This window comes from Schistocerca piceifrons, chromosome 4 (genome assembly GCF_021461385.2).
Source record: "Schistocerca piceifrons isolate TAMUIC-IGC-003096 chromosome 4, iqSchPice1.1, whole genome shotgun sequence".
In the NCBI taxonomy this organism is placed as follows: Eukaryota; Metazoa; Arthropoda; class Insecta; order Orthoptera; family Acrididae; genus Schistocerca; species Schistocerca piceifrons.
This window is the reverse complement of record NC_060141.1, coordinates 147791004-147803547: the sequence shown is the minus strand read 5'-3', so window position 1 is coordinate 147803547 and position 12544 is coordinate 147791004. Positions and strand designations below refer to the sequence as shown.

The window sequence follows — 12544 nt, the reverse complement described above, 5'->3', positions numbered from 1 at the left end:
CTACATTTTTGTATGAATAACTCACTAACTAAATATGCATTCATGTTCCAAGATTCAGCATAACAAATTTTAAGTGAATAATTATTTGAATTATGTTATGTGTTATGCATTGATAAATTTTAGTGCCATTCTGGAAGTACAAAAGCAACATATTAAGAAAAAATGAAGATAATATTACATGAATGAAAATACTTTGTAAGTCTACTTTGTACCAGAACTATGTAAAGCACAAATGAAAATATATAAATTAACTGGTCACAAATGTATATAAAGGATTACAAATGTTAAATATCCATATGTACAGTATATACAATTACATATTTTGATCAGAGATAAATTCAGAAGATAGCCGTTTACGCTTGGCTTGACGTTTATACACATACTCGGGAATACCCCTCATGACAGTCCAGCAGTAATCTGCTAAAATAGTAGGGCTCCACTTTCCGGCATACCTCTTCTCAAATGTGGCAATATCTTGAAGAAATCAGTCCCCATGTTCATCAATTATTGCACCACAATCTTTCGGGAAAAATTCAAGATGACTATGTGAGAAGTGCATTTTCAATGACATGTTGCAAACAAGTTTTTCATAAGATGATAATATGTTATCTACAATCTCCTTGTAATTTATTGCTCGTTTGTTCCCTAGGGACTGTAAACAGACTGTCTTAAAACATTCCCATGCATTCTTCTCATCGCCTTGTATAATTCCATCAAAACTATGGTCTCCAAAAAGCTCTCGAATCTGTGGGCCTACAATGATGCCCTCCTTTACTTTGTCATCACTTAAGTAAGGGAATTTTTGCCTTAAGTACTTCAACGCGTCACCATCTTTGTTCATTCCCTTAACAAAGTTTTTCGTGAGACCCAACTTGATGTGCAAGGGCAGGAGCAGAATCTTTTTAGGGGCTACTAGAGGTTCACTCTTAATGTTCTTTATACCTGTTTGAAGAGGTTTTCTGGTGAGCCATTCATGTTTACTGTAATGAGATGCAAGAGCTCGGCTATTCCATTCACAGAGAAAGCAGCAATATTTAGTATACCCTAACTGCATACCTAATAGCAGTGCAACCACTTTCAAGTCACCACAAATCTGTCATTGAGAGTCAATACTTGATGGCTTCTAGTAAAATTTTCATGTTTTGGTATGACTTTCATATGCACACTATGCCCAACCAGAATACAGTTTACAGTAAATAGTGATAAGTACAGCGTTTGTCACATCGCAGTATGTCAATCACACAGCCATTGCGGGCGACGTGCGGTTCACGGTTGCATCTAAAATTGCGGTGCCTTTCGTTTGTTTCCAGCGTCAATTTCGCTTGCCGTTTTTCGGGATGTAATTGACCTATCGCGATGCAACCAACACCATTCATGTTTCACGCTACAGACTTTGAAAGAAATAATACGGAGTGTCCATTTAAAAAAAGTCTGTGTTGCAAAAAATATTTCCTTCCGTCTTATAACGTCTCATAGTTTTTACTTTCACGAGCCCCTACCTCACATTCATCATTTATAATCGTGAAAGGCGTTTTTTAATATCTATTGTTGTTCCAGAGATATCTTTACTGAAACATTAAAATGGGTTACTCGGTATATATATTTAGATACACCAACAACTAAAACTTTCAGTCATCAGTTCATCATATATATATATATATATATATATATATATATATATATATATATATATATATATGTGTGTGTGTGTGTGTGTGTGTGTGTGTGTGTTTAGGGAAGCATAATGTAGAATGTATGTGTGTTGAGATCGAGACTATTGATACTGTTTATCAGTGGGCTGCAGTAAAGATTTAGATATACGAATAACTAAAACTTTCTGTCATCAGTAAACGACATTGTAGAATTAAGTAGCTCAGCTACAAATGTGGATATTCCACAGTGATTAATAGAAATGTATGGGCTGTCCACTGCCAGGCTGGAAACCGCTACTGTTTTGTCAGGATGCAGAACGAAGACCTGTGTGGCGTCGTCAGACGCAATAAAACAATATTCAGGATCATTCCATTTATTACACAGAATATAAGTCGTTGCCGTGTCTTCTGCGACGGCTGCTGGATATAAAAGAGGGAGAAGAATTCGCCGAAACTCACAGCGGACTCGAGGCTGCCGAAGACGCCGTATGAGCTCGTAGTGGAAGTCGATGACAACATGGTGCGGCAGTTGGCCGCCCGCTGGCTAGGTGGGCAGGCACCTTCGGTAGTCCTACTTAGTGATGGCGGTGACCGCGATGTGTGTGTTTTATTCACGCGCCATTTCGGGGAATATTCAGTCCCTCCCGGATCACTGCCTGCGTTTCCCATCAGATGGACCGCGATGTCGGGAACTGTGATGTGAATGTTGAACCTGACCCACCGGTAGAGTTGGCCGTCAGACTCGTGCGACGCTAGGGTTTTAGGGCAGTTTCTGCCCTGGACTAGAGCCCTGGACTGCCCGCCACTGCTAGCTGCTGTGCTGCCTTCAGACTGGAAGCTGGATTTCATTATTCGTGGCTTCTGACTGCTGATGTTCTCGTCAGGCAGCAAGTGTAAGACCGACCGTAGAATAATCTCACAAGATATTACATACAATAACCAGACAATCGAGTGCGAACGACATGAAGGCAATCGATCCAACTGGTCAAGTGCCAAAAGCTAATGGGGGGTGGCTCCACTCATTCGTAATGATCGAAGCGGCTCTGTTCTTCACGAGTCGTCAGCGCTCTTCAGTTCCGATACATTTGCTTAAAGAATTTGTTACAGTGTCTTTACTGCTTGGTCAAATAATTGTGGGCTATGGTGCGCCCTATGTAATGTCTCTTACATAACATTACGAAGCAGTTCGATCTGCACTTTTCTAACGATTTGATGGTGAGCTCACGAGCAGTTTCGCTCAAGAGTGTTGAGGTCGCTGTCTTCCTGCCCGAGTAACGGTGTTGAAATGTTTACGTTTCCTAGCTAGCAGATTTTGATACTTCTGCGTGACTGAATAACGCTGCCTATTCGAACTTAGAAAATTTTACCTTCCTATTTCCTTACTACTCGCATTTGGTCAAGTAACAGACGACATAACTAAAAATAGACAACTCTTCTGCGTAAATCATGCATATACTTATAAAACTCGCGAGTGAGCGAAATAACTGGAAGACTGTATGCTGGTGCGTATCATGCTGTAATAGCTACAAGAAGTAGATTTAATGTAATTTCACGCGCGCACCTCATTGTTTCCTGCTACAGTCCATGTTGTTGTTGTGGTCTTCAGTCCTGAGACTGGTTTGATGCAGCTCTCCATGCTACTCTATCCTGTGCAAGCTTTTTCATCTCCCAGTACCTACTGCAACCTACATCCTTCTGAATCTGCTTAGTGTATTCATCTCTTGGTCTCCCTCTACGATTTTTACCCTCCACGCTGCCCTCCAATACTAAATTGGTGATCCCTTGATGCCTCAGAACATGTCCTACCAACCGATCCCTTCTTCTGGTCAAGTTGTGCCACAAACTTCTCTTCTCCCCAATCCTATTCAATACTTCCTCATTAGTTATATGATCTACCCATCTAATCTTCAGCATTCTTCTGTAGCACCACATTTCGAAAGCTTCTATTCTCTTCTTGTCCAAACTATTTATCGTCCATGTTTCACTTCCATACATGGCTACACTCCATACGAATACTTTCAGAAATGACTTCCTGACACTTAAATCTATACTCGATGTTAACAAATTTCTCTTCTTTAGAAACGCTTTCCTTGCCATTGCCAGCCTACATTTTATATCCTCTCTACTTCGACCATCATCAGTTATTTTGCTCCCCAAATAGCAAAACTCCTTTACTACTTTAAGTGCCTCATTTCCTAATGTAATTCCCTCAGCATCACCCGACTTAATTCGACTACATTCCATTATCCTTGTTTTGCTTTTGTTGATGTTCATCTTATATCCTCCTTTCAAGACACTGTCCATTCCATTCAACTGCTCTTCCAAGTCCTTTGCTGTCTCTGACAGAATTACAATGTCATCGGCGAACCTCAAAGTTTTTATTTCTTCTCCATGAATTTTAATACCTACTCCGAATTTTTCTTTTGTTTCCTTTACTGCTTGCTCAATATACAGATTGAACAACATCGGGGACAGGCTACAACCCTGTCTTACTCCCTTCCCAACCACTGCTTCCCTATCATGTCCCTCGACTCTTATAACTGCCATCTGGTTTCTGTACAAATAGTAAATAGCCTTTCGCTCCCTGTATTTTACCCCGGCCACCTTTAGAATTTGAAAGAGAGTATTCCAGTCAACATTGTCAAAAGCTTTCTCTAAGTCTACAAATGCTAGAAACGTAGGTTTGCCTTTCCTTAATCTTTCTTCTACGATAAGTCGTAAGGTCAGTATTGCCTCACGTGTTCCAGTGTTTCTACGGAATCCAAACTGATCTTCCCCGAGGTTGGCTTCTACTAGTTTTTCCATTCGTCTGTAAAGAATTCGTGTTAGTATTTTGCAGCTGTGACTTATTAAGCTGATAGTTCGGTAATTTTCACATCTGTCAACACCTGCTTTCTTTGGGATTGGAATTATTATATTCTTCTTGAAGTCTGAGGGTATTTCGCCTGTCTCATACATCTTCCTCACCAGATGGTAGAGTTTTGTCAGGACTGGCTCTCCCACGGCCGTCAGTAGTTCCAATGTAATGTTGTCTACTCCGGGGGCTTTGTTTCGACTCAGGTCTTTCAGTACTCTGTCAAACTCTTCACGCACTATCATATCTCCCATTTCATCTTCATCTGCATCCTCTTCCATTTCCATAATATTGTCCTCAAGTACATCGCCCTTGTATAGACCCTCTATATACTCCTTCCACCTTTCTGCTTTCCCTTCTTTGCTTAGAACTGGGTTTCCATCTGTGCTCTTGATATTCATACAAGTCGTTCTCTTATCTCCAAAGGTCTCTTTAATATTCCTGTAGGCGGTATCTATCTTACCCCTAGTGAGATAGGCCTCTATCACAAGTAATACGAGGGACGTTTGAAAAGTCCGTGCGAAGTCCGAGAGATGGCACCACCGGCGCGTATCGAGGTCATGTTTAGTTAGTAGCATCTTTGGAAAGAACGCACACCAAGTTTCAGCAATATTGGTCTATTTCTTTGTGTCTGGCGTTCGTGTGAATCAAAGAAGTCGAGTGATTGTCAAAAAATAGACGAAGAAGAATTTCGTGTGGTGATTAAACATTACTTTATGAAAGGCAAAACGCCTCAGGAGACTAAAGAGAAGCTTGATAAACATTGCAGTGACTCTGCACCTTCGATTAGAACCGTTTATAAATGGTTTCAAAATTTTCGGGGTGGCCATATGGGCACAAGTGATGCTGAACGTTTTGGACGCCCTGTGGAGGGTACGACTCCAGCAATCGTTGATAAAATCCATGATATGGTGATGGATGACAGAAGAATTAAGGTTCGTGAGATTGCTAGTGCTGTGGGGATCTCGAATGAATGGCTACGTAATAATGTGCATAAACATTTGGACATGAGAAAGCTATCCGCAACATAGGTTCCGCGATTGTTCACGCTTGACCAAAAACGGAATCGTGTGAAGTGTTGCAAGGACGGTTTGCAGCTCTTCAGAAAGAATCCGCAGGACTTTAAGCGTCGTTTCGGCACTGTGAGTGAAACATAGATACATTACTATACTCCTGAGCCGAAACAACAATGTAAACAATGGGTTACCAAGGGAGAATCTGCACCAAAAAAGGCGAAGACCAGTCCTTCGGCCGGAAAGGTTATGGCGACTGTCTTTTGGGATTCGCAAGGGATAATCCTCATCGACTATCTGGAAAAGGGTAAAACTATTACAGCTGCATATTATTCATCGCTATTGGACCGTTTGAAAACCGAGCTGCAAGAAAAACGCCGGCGTTTGCACCGCAAGAAAGTCCTTTTCCATCACAACAATGCACCAGCACACACCTCAGCAGTTGTGGTAACAAAATTAATGGAAATAGGATTAAAACTCGTTTCACATCCCCCCTATTCTCCAGACTTGGCTCCCTCGGACTACTATTTGCTCCTCAATTTGAAGAAATGGCTGACGGGACAAAGATTTTATTCAAACGAGGAGGCGATTGCAGCAACTAATAGCTATCTTGCAGACTTGGACAATTCCTATTATTCGGAAGGGATCAACAAATTAGAACAGCGTTGGACGAAGTGTATAAGTCTAAAAGGAGACTATGTCGAAAAATAAAATATGCTTACCCCTAACACATAAGTAATTTTTATTTTTGCACAGACTTTTCACACGCCCCTCGTACATGTCTGTGTAGTTTCTTTACGTTTCTGGCGAGATTCTGTGACTTCAAGAGTATGATTCAACGAAGAGATGTGATAACTGTTCCGCGTAAACGTGGTTGTTATACACGTGTGTCTTATGGAAGAAATACACGTAAAACCGTGTACAATTCGTGCGCAGGGAACCACACCCACGAAGGCAATCTAAACCTTATACCGTGAAACAGAAATAGTGATAAACACAGTAGAGGAAAGGGTAAGGACAAGTTTGGTTTGTATATGTAGATCTGAAAATGGCTGCAGATATAATGAAGGAATGCTGCTGGTGGGCTACTCCTTTTATTTTACTGTTAAGGTAGGACCTGATTTTATTACAAGTTTGCAGAGACAGTAGAGAACGTGGAGCCGGCTCGCGGTCAGACGTCCGAGGAGGCGGCGGCGGCGGCGGCCCCGATGTCGACGTCGACCAGCTCCTGCGTGTCGACGCGGCTCTGCAGCTCCGTGTACGTCGTGGCGGCCGACAGCGCCGACTTGCGCTCCTCCTGCGGGGTAACAACACTTTCATTGTACACCTCACCACGAGGAATGTGTCAAGCCTGCAGAGACAACTGACGAATATGTGTTCGTCTGGCTACATGCTAATCATTTACAAGTTGTAGCTGTTTCTGTATTCCCATTCAGCAATTTCTACACGGTATAGATACAGTTGTCAGGCGAAAATAACTCTAAATTACATTTGAAAACGCTCCTGCCGTCCGCCAGACATTTTACACTATTGGCCATTAAAATTGTTACACCAAGAAGAAATGCAGATGATAAACGGGTATTCATTGGACAAATATATTATACTAGAACTGACATGTGATTACGTTTTCACGCAATTTGGGTGCATAGTTTAATCCTTTCAGCAGAGTGGTCTCTGTATGAAACCACCATTTCATTAATTTTTTTAAGTACCAATGCCTTTCACACGAAACTACCGATGCTATTTCAAGGCAGAGACATCTAGTGGTACACTGAATTAATTCTATGAATGTAGTGTATTGTAGCAGTCACTTAAAGCGTTCAAAACAAGTCGTCGAGGAGATTGTGCTACGTGATTGTAGAGATATTGAGATGTGTTTATTTTTTTTTAATTTTTTTTTATAGTGATCATGTTGAGACGATCATTGACAGTGAAAGTAACTATATCTCATGGTATTGTAACGAATTTTGTGTTCATACTAGTGCTATTATGAGCAATTTCGAAAAATTAAAAATATAAATTTATTAAACTTTAGGCCAATTTTTGCTTGTTATTTAGGTTTATTATTTATTTTAGTCATTATGAGTTCATGGAAGTTTCGAGATGTGGGACTGTGTCTAGGAAAAAAGAGAAATCTTTTGTAAATATATCTCATGAAATGATGAGCAGTTGAAAACTGTATGTCCCAGTGGTTCCAAAGTGAAACCGACTCCTTAAAACAATTGAGTGTTTAGTTCTTGCCAATTTCTTCATATATTCGTTTCTTACTATGATGATGAAGACTAATTTTGTGAAACATTTTAAAATGAAATTTTTCTTCATATTATTGGGACTCAGAAGGTTAAAGACAAGAAATCGGAATGTTTTACGTTAGAGAGACGGTTGTAAAGGAGAAGATTACATCGAAACGAGCTATTTTTACCCTCGCGTTGGAGGAGACACTAAAAAAGGCGTAGTCGATTGGCAGAGGCGTGAGCTTACTATACGCGCAATTTAACCTTGTCCCTTGCCAGGGCCGGCCGGTGTGGCCGAGCGGTTCTAGGCGCTTCAGTCCGGAACCGCGCTGCTGCTACTGTCGCAGGCTCGAATTCTGCCTCGAGCATGGATGTGTGTGATGTCCTTAGATTAGTTAGGTTGAAGTAGTTCTAAGTCTAGGGGACTGATGACCTCAGATGTTAAGTCGCATAGTGCTCGGAGCCATTTGAATGCACTTGTATTCATTCACGTTGTCAACTGGTCGTAGACGACCTTCTTTGTGTATTACCGACATCGACGCGGCAGTCAGAGAAAGGTAACGGACGAATCTGAGCAATGTAAACATTGGACGGTTATAACGACGCGGTGCGGTGGTCAGGTACTACCTATATAAGCAACGTCAATAGTCATTGGGTTGTCAACAACGTGTAATTCGTTTTACGTAAGCAATGAATTACGTACAATCAGATGCTTTCTCTTTTACAACATTATCATAAAGAAGGTCGTGATAGCAATGAAAAGCTAACATCAAATAAAATGTGTTTTCCATAGTACGAAATCAATCAATTACCACGTAATTCGTTGTGCATTAATTAAAATAAACTATTTTCTCTTTTTACAACAATACCATAACGAAAATTAAATTCAGATTATTATCCTTTTGTACAACAGTACCGTAACGAAAATGAAATCCACATTATTTTGTTTCCTCTTACACTAATACTACAAAATGCCTATCATTCTATTTGATACATGCTTCATTATGGCGAACCCAGTTTCGAGACACTAGTTCGCACACATGCACATTTGCCTTTATGGTACTGGCAGCATCGAAAATCCTCTGCGTAAGTTGGTCCACATTATTTACTTGCTGAGAATGAGAAAGTTCCTTCATACAGCCCCAAAAGTAAAACTCCAGTGGATTTAATTGAGGACTGCGCGCTGGCCATCGATGTGGACCAAAACGCGCTATCTATCGTCCTGGAAATCGTCTAATCAAAAACCTTCGTACTCTGAAGAGCGTGGGATTGAACACCATCGGAGAGGAACCACATTTTATGACTTACAGCTAACGGAATATCTTCTAATACAGTTGGCAACAATGTTTCCTCTAGAGAGGTTCGGTAGTTGTTTCCAGTCAATCGTTCAGGTAAAACATAAGACCCAGTAATGTAATAATCGATTATACTAATCATCGATTATGCCTTCCCATACATTTACGAAAAAGCTGCGGTGAAAATGTGTTGTTACCACTTGGAGCGGATTGTGTACACTCCACGTACGCATTTTATAGAAATTAGTTATTCCGCCGCGAGTGAAACTGCTTCATCTGAGACGGGTATTTTGTTTACAAAATTATACTGCGCGCCTTCTGACAGAAACCACTCTGAGAATTCTCATCGCGGAGTGATATCTTTCTCTTGGAACGCTCGTACGCTTCCAGTGTGATAAAGCCACTGGCGCTACTCTTCCAAAGTGCAATGAACGACACTGTGCGTTACACACACTTGTCGGGCGATGCTTCTGGTACTCGGAGTAGGATCTTCGTGGATGCGGTCCAGAATCTGTTGCTCAGCTTCCAATGTACGTTCTTCGCGTTGTGGCCTCTGTCTACTACGCGGCTCAGTAAAGAGACAGTATCTCTGAATCTACGTAAATTAAATAGTACTCTTAAGTCGTATTATGTTATGATTTATTTAATAATAAAATGAAAGCATATCAGAATAGAGAATACATTTCGTATACGGAATTAAATGCAAAAAGGTAAAGATAACTGCTGTGCTTCGTTACGAATGAATTGAAAAATAATCGACTGAAAACAGAGAAATACCATGATACAAACATTAGGTGTACGGCAACAAATGTCGATCGTATAGGAAGTCTTCGTTGTGGAGAGCGTTCCCGATAAATTCGTACAGCTGTTCTTGCAACACCTTTTGCCTCGCCGTAAATTAAGTGAATATCGCATAGTTTAGCAATAGTAAGTCTCCCTTCCATCCTAACGTTTAACAGAATTATAATAACTTTTGCACAGGTAACTCGACGACTGTTGACGACAGGCGTGTTACAATGACTCGAGCACGCATGCCTTAGTTGTCTGTGTGTTTGCGTCTCACGTTCGTGATATCAATACGCGCAGCGGGAAATAATACGAACCGATTGCTTACGTAAGTGCACCCCTTTTTGGGGGAGGAGACGGAGCAAGACCCCGTTGTGTTTTGGTTCTTTGTAATGAATTCTCCTGGTCTGCTGAGCACAATGTCTGCACAAGTCAATCTATTCTGGGTGCACTATGCAGGGTCCACTTGTCCGAAAATATTGTCCCAAAGGGAGCTTTTTTTTTCTGGGACAACCGTAGGAAATAGACGAACATGTTACTAGACTTTTTAAATCAATTACTTCTGTTCTTCTAATAGTATTTTTTTGGCAGCTTATACCGTTTACAGTCCGCAGCTCGTGGTCTCGCAGTAGCGTCCTCGCTTCCCGAGCACGGGGTCCCGGGTTCGATTCCCAGCGGGGTCAGGGATTTTTCACCTGCCTCGGGGTGACTGGGTGTTGTTGTGTCGTCTTCATCATCATGATTCATCCCCAGTACGGTCGGAGGAAGGCAATGGCAAACCACCTCCACTAGGACCTTGCCTAGTACGGCGGTGCGGGTCTCCCGCATCGTTCCCTACGCTCTGTTACGGAGTATGGGACTTCATCATCATACCGTTTACACCCTGTATACACAAACCTTCCTCGTGAATCAGTCTGTTAGTGAAAACTGTATCAAAATCCCTACGCCATTAACTCGAACATATAATAATTAATAAAGTATTCTTTTATTCGTTTTTAAATATCCGAGGATTTTCACTTTCCTGCCTGATTCTACCGGCAAGCTGATATAGATATACTCACACCAGAATATAAAACACCATTCTGAGAATTCGATGTGGTTGAATAGTCTATATGCAAATTATTTTTACTTATAGTATTGTTGTCGTGAATTTCGCAGTTCATCCTAAATGTACTCTTATGATACTGCACAAATACGATTAGAGGGACGACAATACATTGGCACGTAAATGTAACGATCCCAACGTTCCCGAAGAGTCTTCGGGTTACGAACTTAATCCACTCATCTGTAGAAAAAATTCTTTCTTGACCTTAACTGCATTGCCTCGGAAGATTATACCATGGGATAAAATGGAAATGCCGTGTGGCTAAGGCCTCCCGTCGGGTAGACCGTTCGCCTGGTGCGAGTCTTTCGAGTTAACGCCACTTCGGCGACTTGCGTGTCGGTGGGGTGAAATGATGATGATAACCACAACACAACACCTAGTCCCTGAGAGGAGAAAATCTCCGACCCAGCCGGGAATTGAACCCGCGCCGTTAGGCATGACATTTCGTCGCGCTGACCACTCAGCTACCAGGGGAGGACATATGGGATAGTACTGAGTGAACCGACATGCTACGGGCCTAGAAAAATAAGTAGAACCAAACTAGTGAGTTCAAAAACAGTTCAGCCAACTTGTTGGATGGGACACTGAAGATGATCGGTGGGTGTACTCAAGTGAACGTCGGTGTATTAACGGAAAAGCATCAGTGCCCATATTAGCACCAAAATGGAAGCCGACGTAGAGAAGGATGACATGGTGAATTCCGCCGTCACACTCTGTTTTCCTTAGGAAGTTAGTGCTAAGATTCCTCCTTTCGTCGGGTCACATGACACATACTGAAACAAATAGCCAAAGAGCAGATAATCAGCTAAAACCGCTCAAAGGGGGAAAGGCTATGGAAATTATGGACTATCTGTAGTATTTTAAATAAGATTGCGCGAAAGAACTTGTTCCCCTTCTACCGCCAGTTTATTGTAGATTGATAGAGTACAGAAGCGCTCCAAGCGACTGGAAAGACAAGTCATTCGCGTTTTCAACATGTGGGAGATCCTTACCGGGTAGTAATAATAATGGAGAAAAGATTCAATGGAGAGTGAATCATTTCGTAATTGGTTCGTTTAGTAATCGCGGGAATGTCACGGAAATTGTCATGAAATTTAAACAACAAACGCTATAAGAGAGACCTAGTCCATTACGGATAGATTTACTACTGAAAATCTGAGAGGAGACGTTCCAAAACGACTTAGGCAATATCTTGTTTCCTCCTCCATACATTACGCAAAACGACCATGGCGGTAAAATCAGAGATAATTGAGCTGATACAAAGTCTTAGCAATAGTCGTTCCTGCAACGAAAGATTCGCAAATAGAACAAGAATTGGGGATGTTCGTCTCTAAAGAGTCGTACTAGCTACCGTATCGGACGGATGGACATCGAATGTCCACCGAGAAATGTTGATGAACACTCAGCAACCATTGTCGATAGAACACAAGACGTTCGGGTAGCGATATATTACGAAAAATGTTCCCGCCGCGTTCTGTTGTGCGATAAACCTACGTAGGACGCGCTTTTTGTTTTGGACGATCTGGCTATGAATCCGTTCCAGGCGATCTCTTTCCTTGTAATGACTGTTGCTTTTATGGGGGAAGGGGCGCTTTGCCTCACTGG

The 12544-nt window shown here is 41.6% G+C and overlaps 1 protein-coding gene across 1 annotated transcript in view; it reads right to left on the bottom strand.

Annotated features, from left to right (window-relative positions):
* Positions 1-6597: 6597 nt before the first annotated feature.
* Positions 6598-12544, bottom strand: part of LOC124795686 (protein amnionless) — a 119947-nt gene continuing 114000 nt past the window's right edge. Inside the window, exon 8 of the mRNA XM_047259766.1 lies at positions 6598-6816. Coding sequence (XP_047115722.1) covers positions 6691-6816 — 126 coding nt within the window. The 3' untranslated portion in view covers positions 6598-6690. The remainder of the gene's footprint in view (positions 6817-12544) is intronic.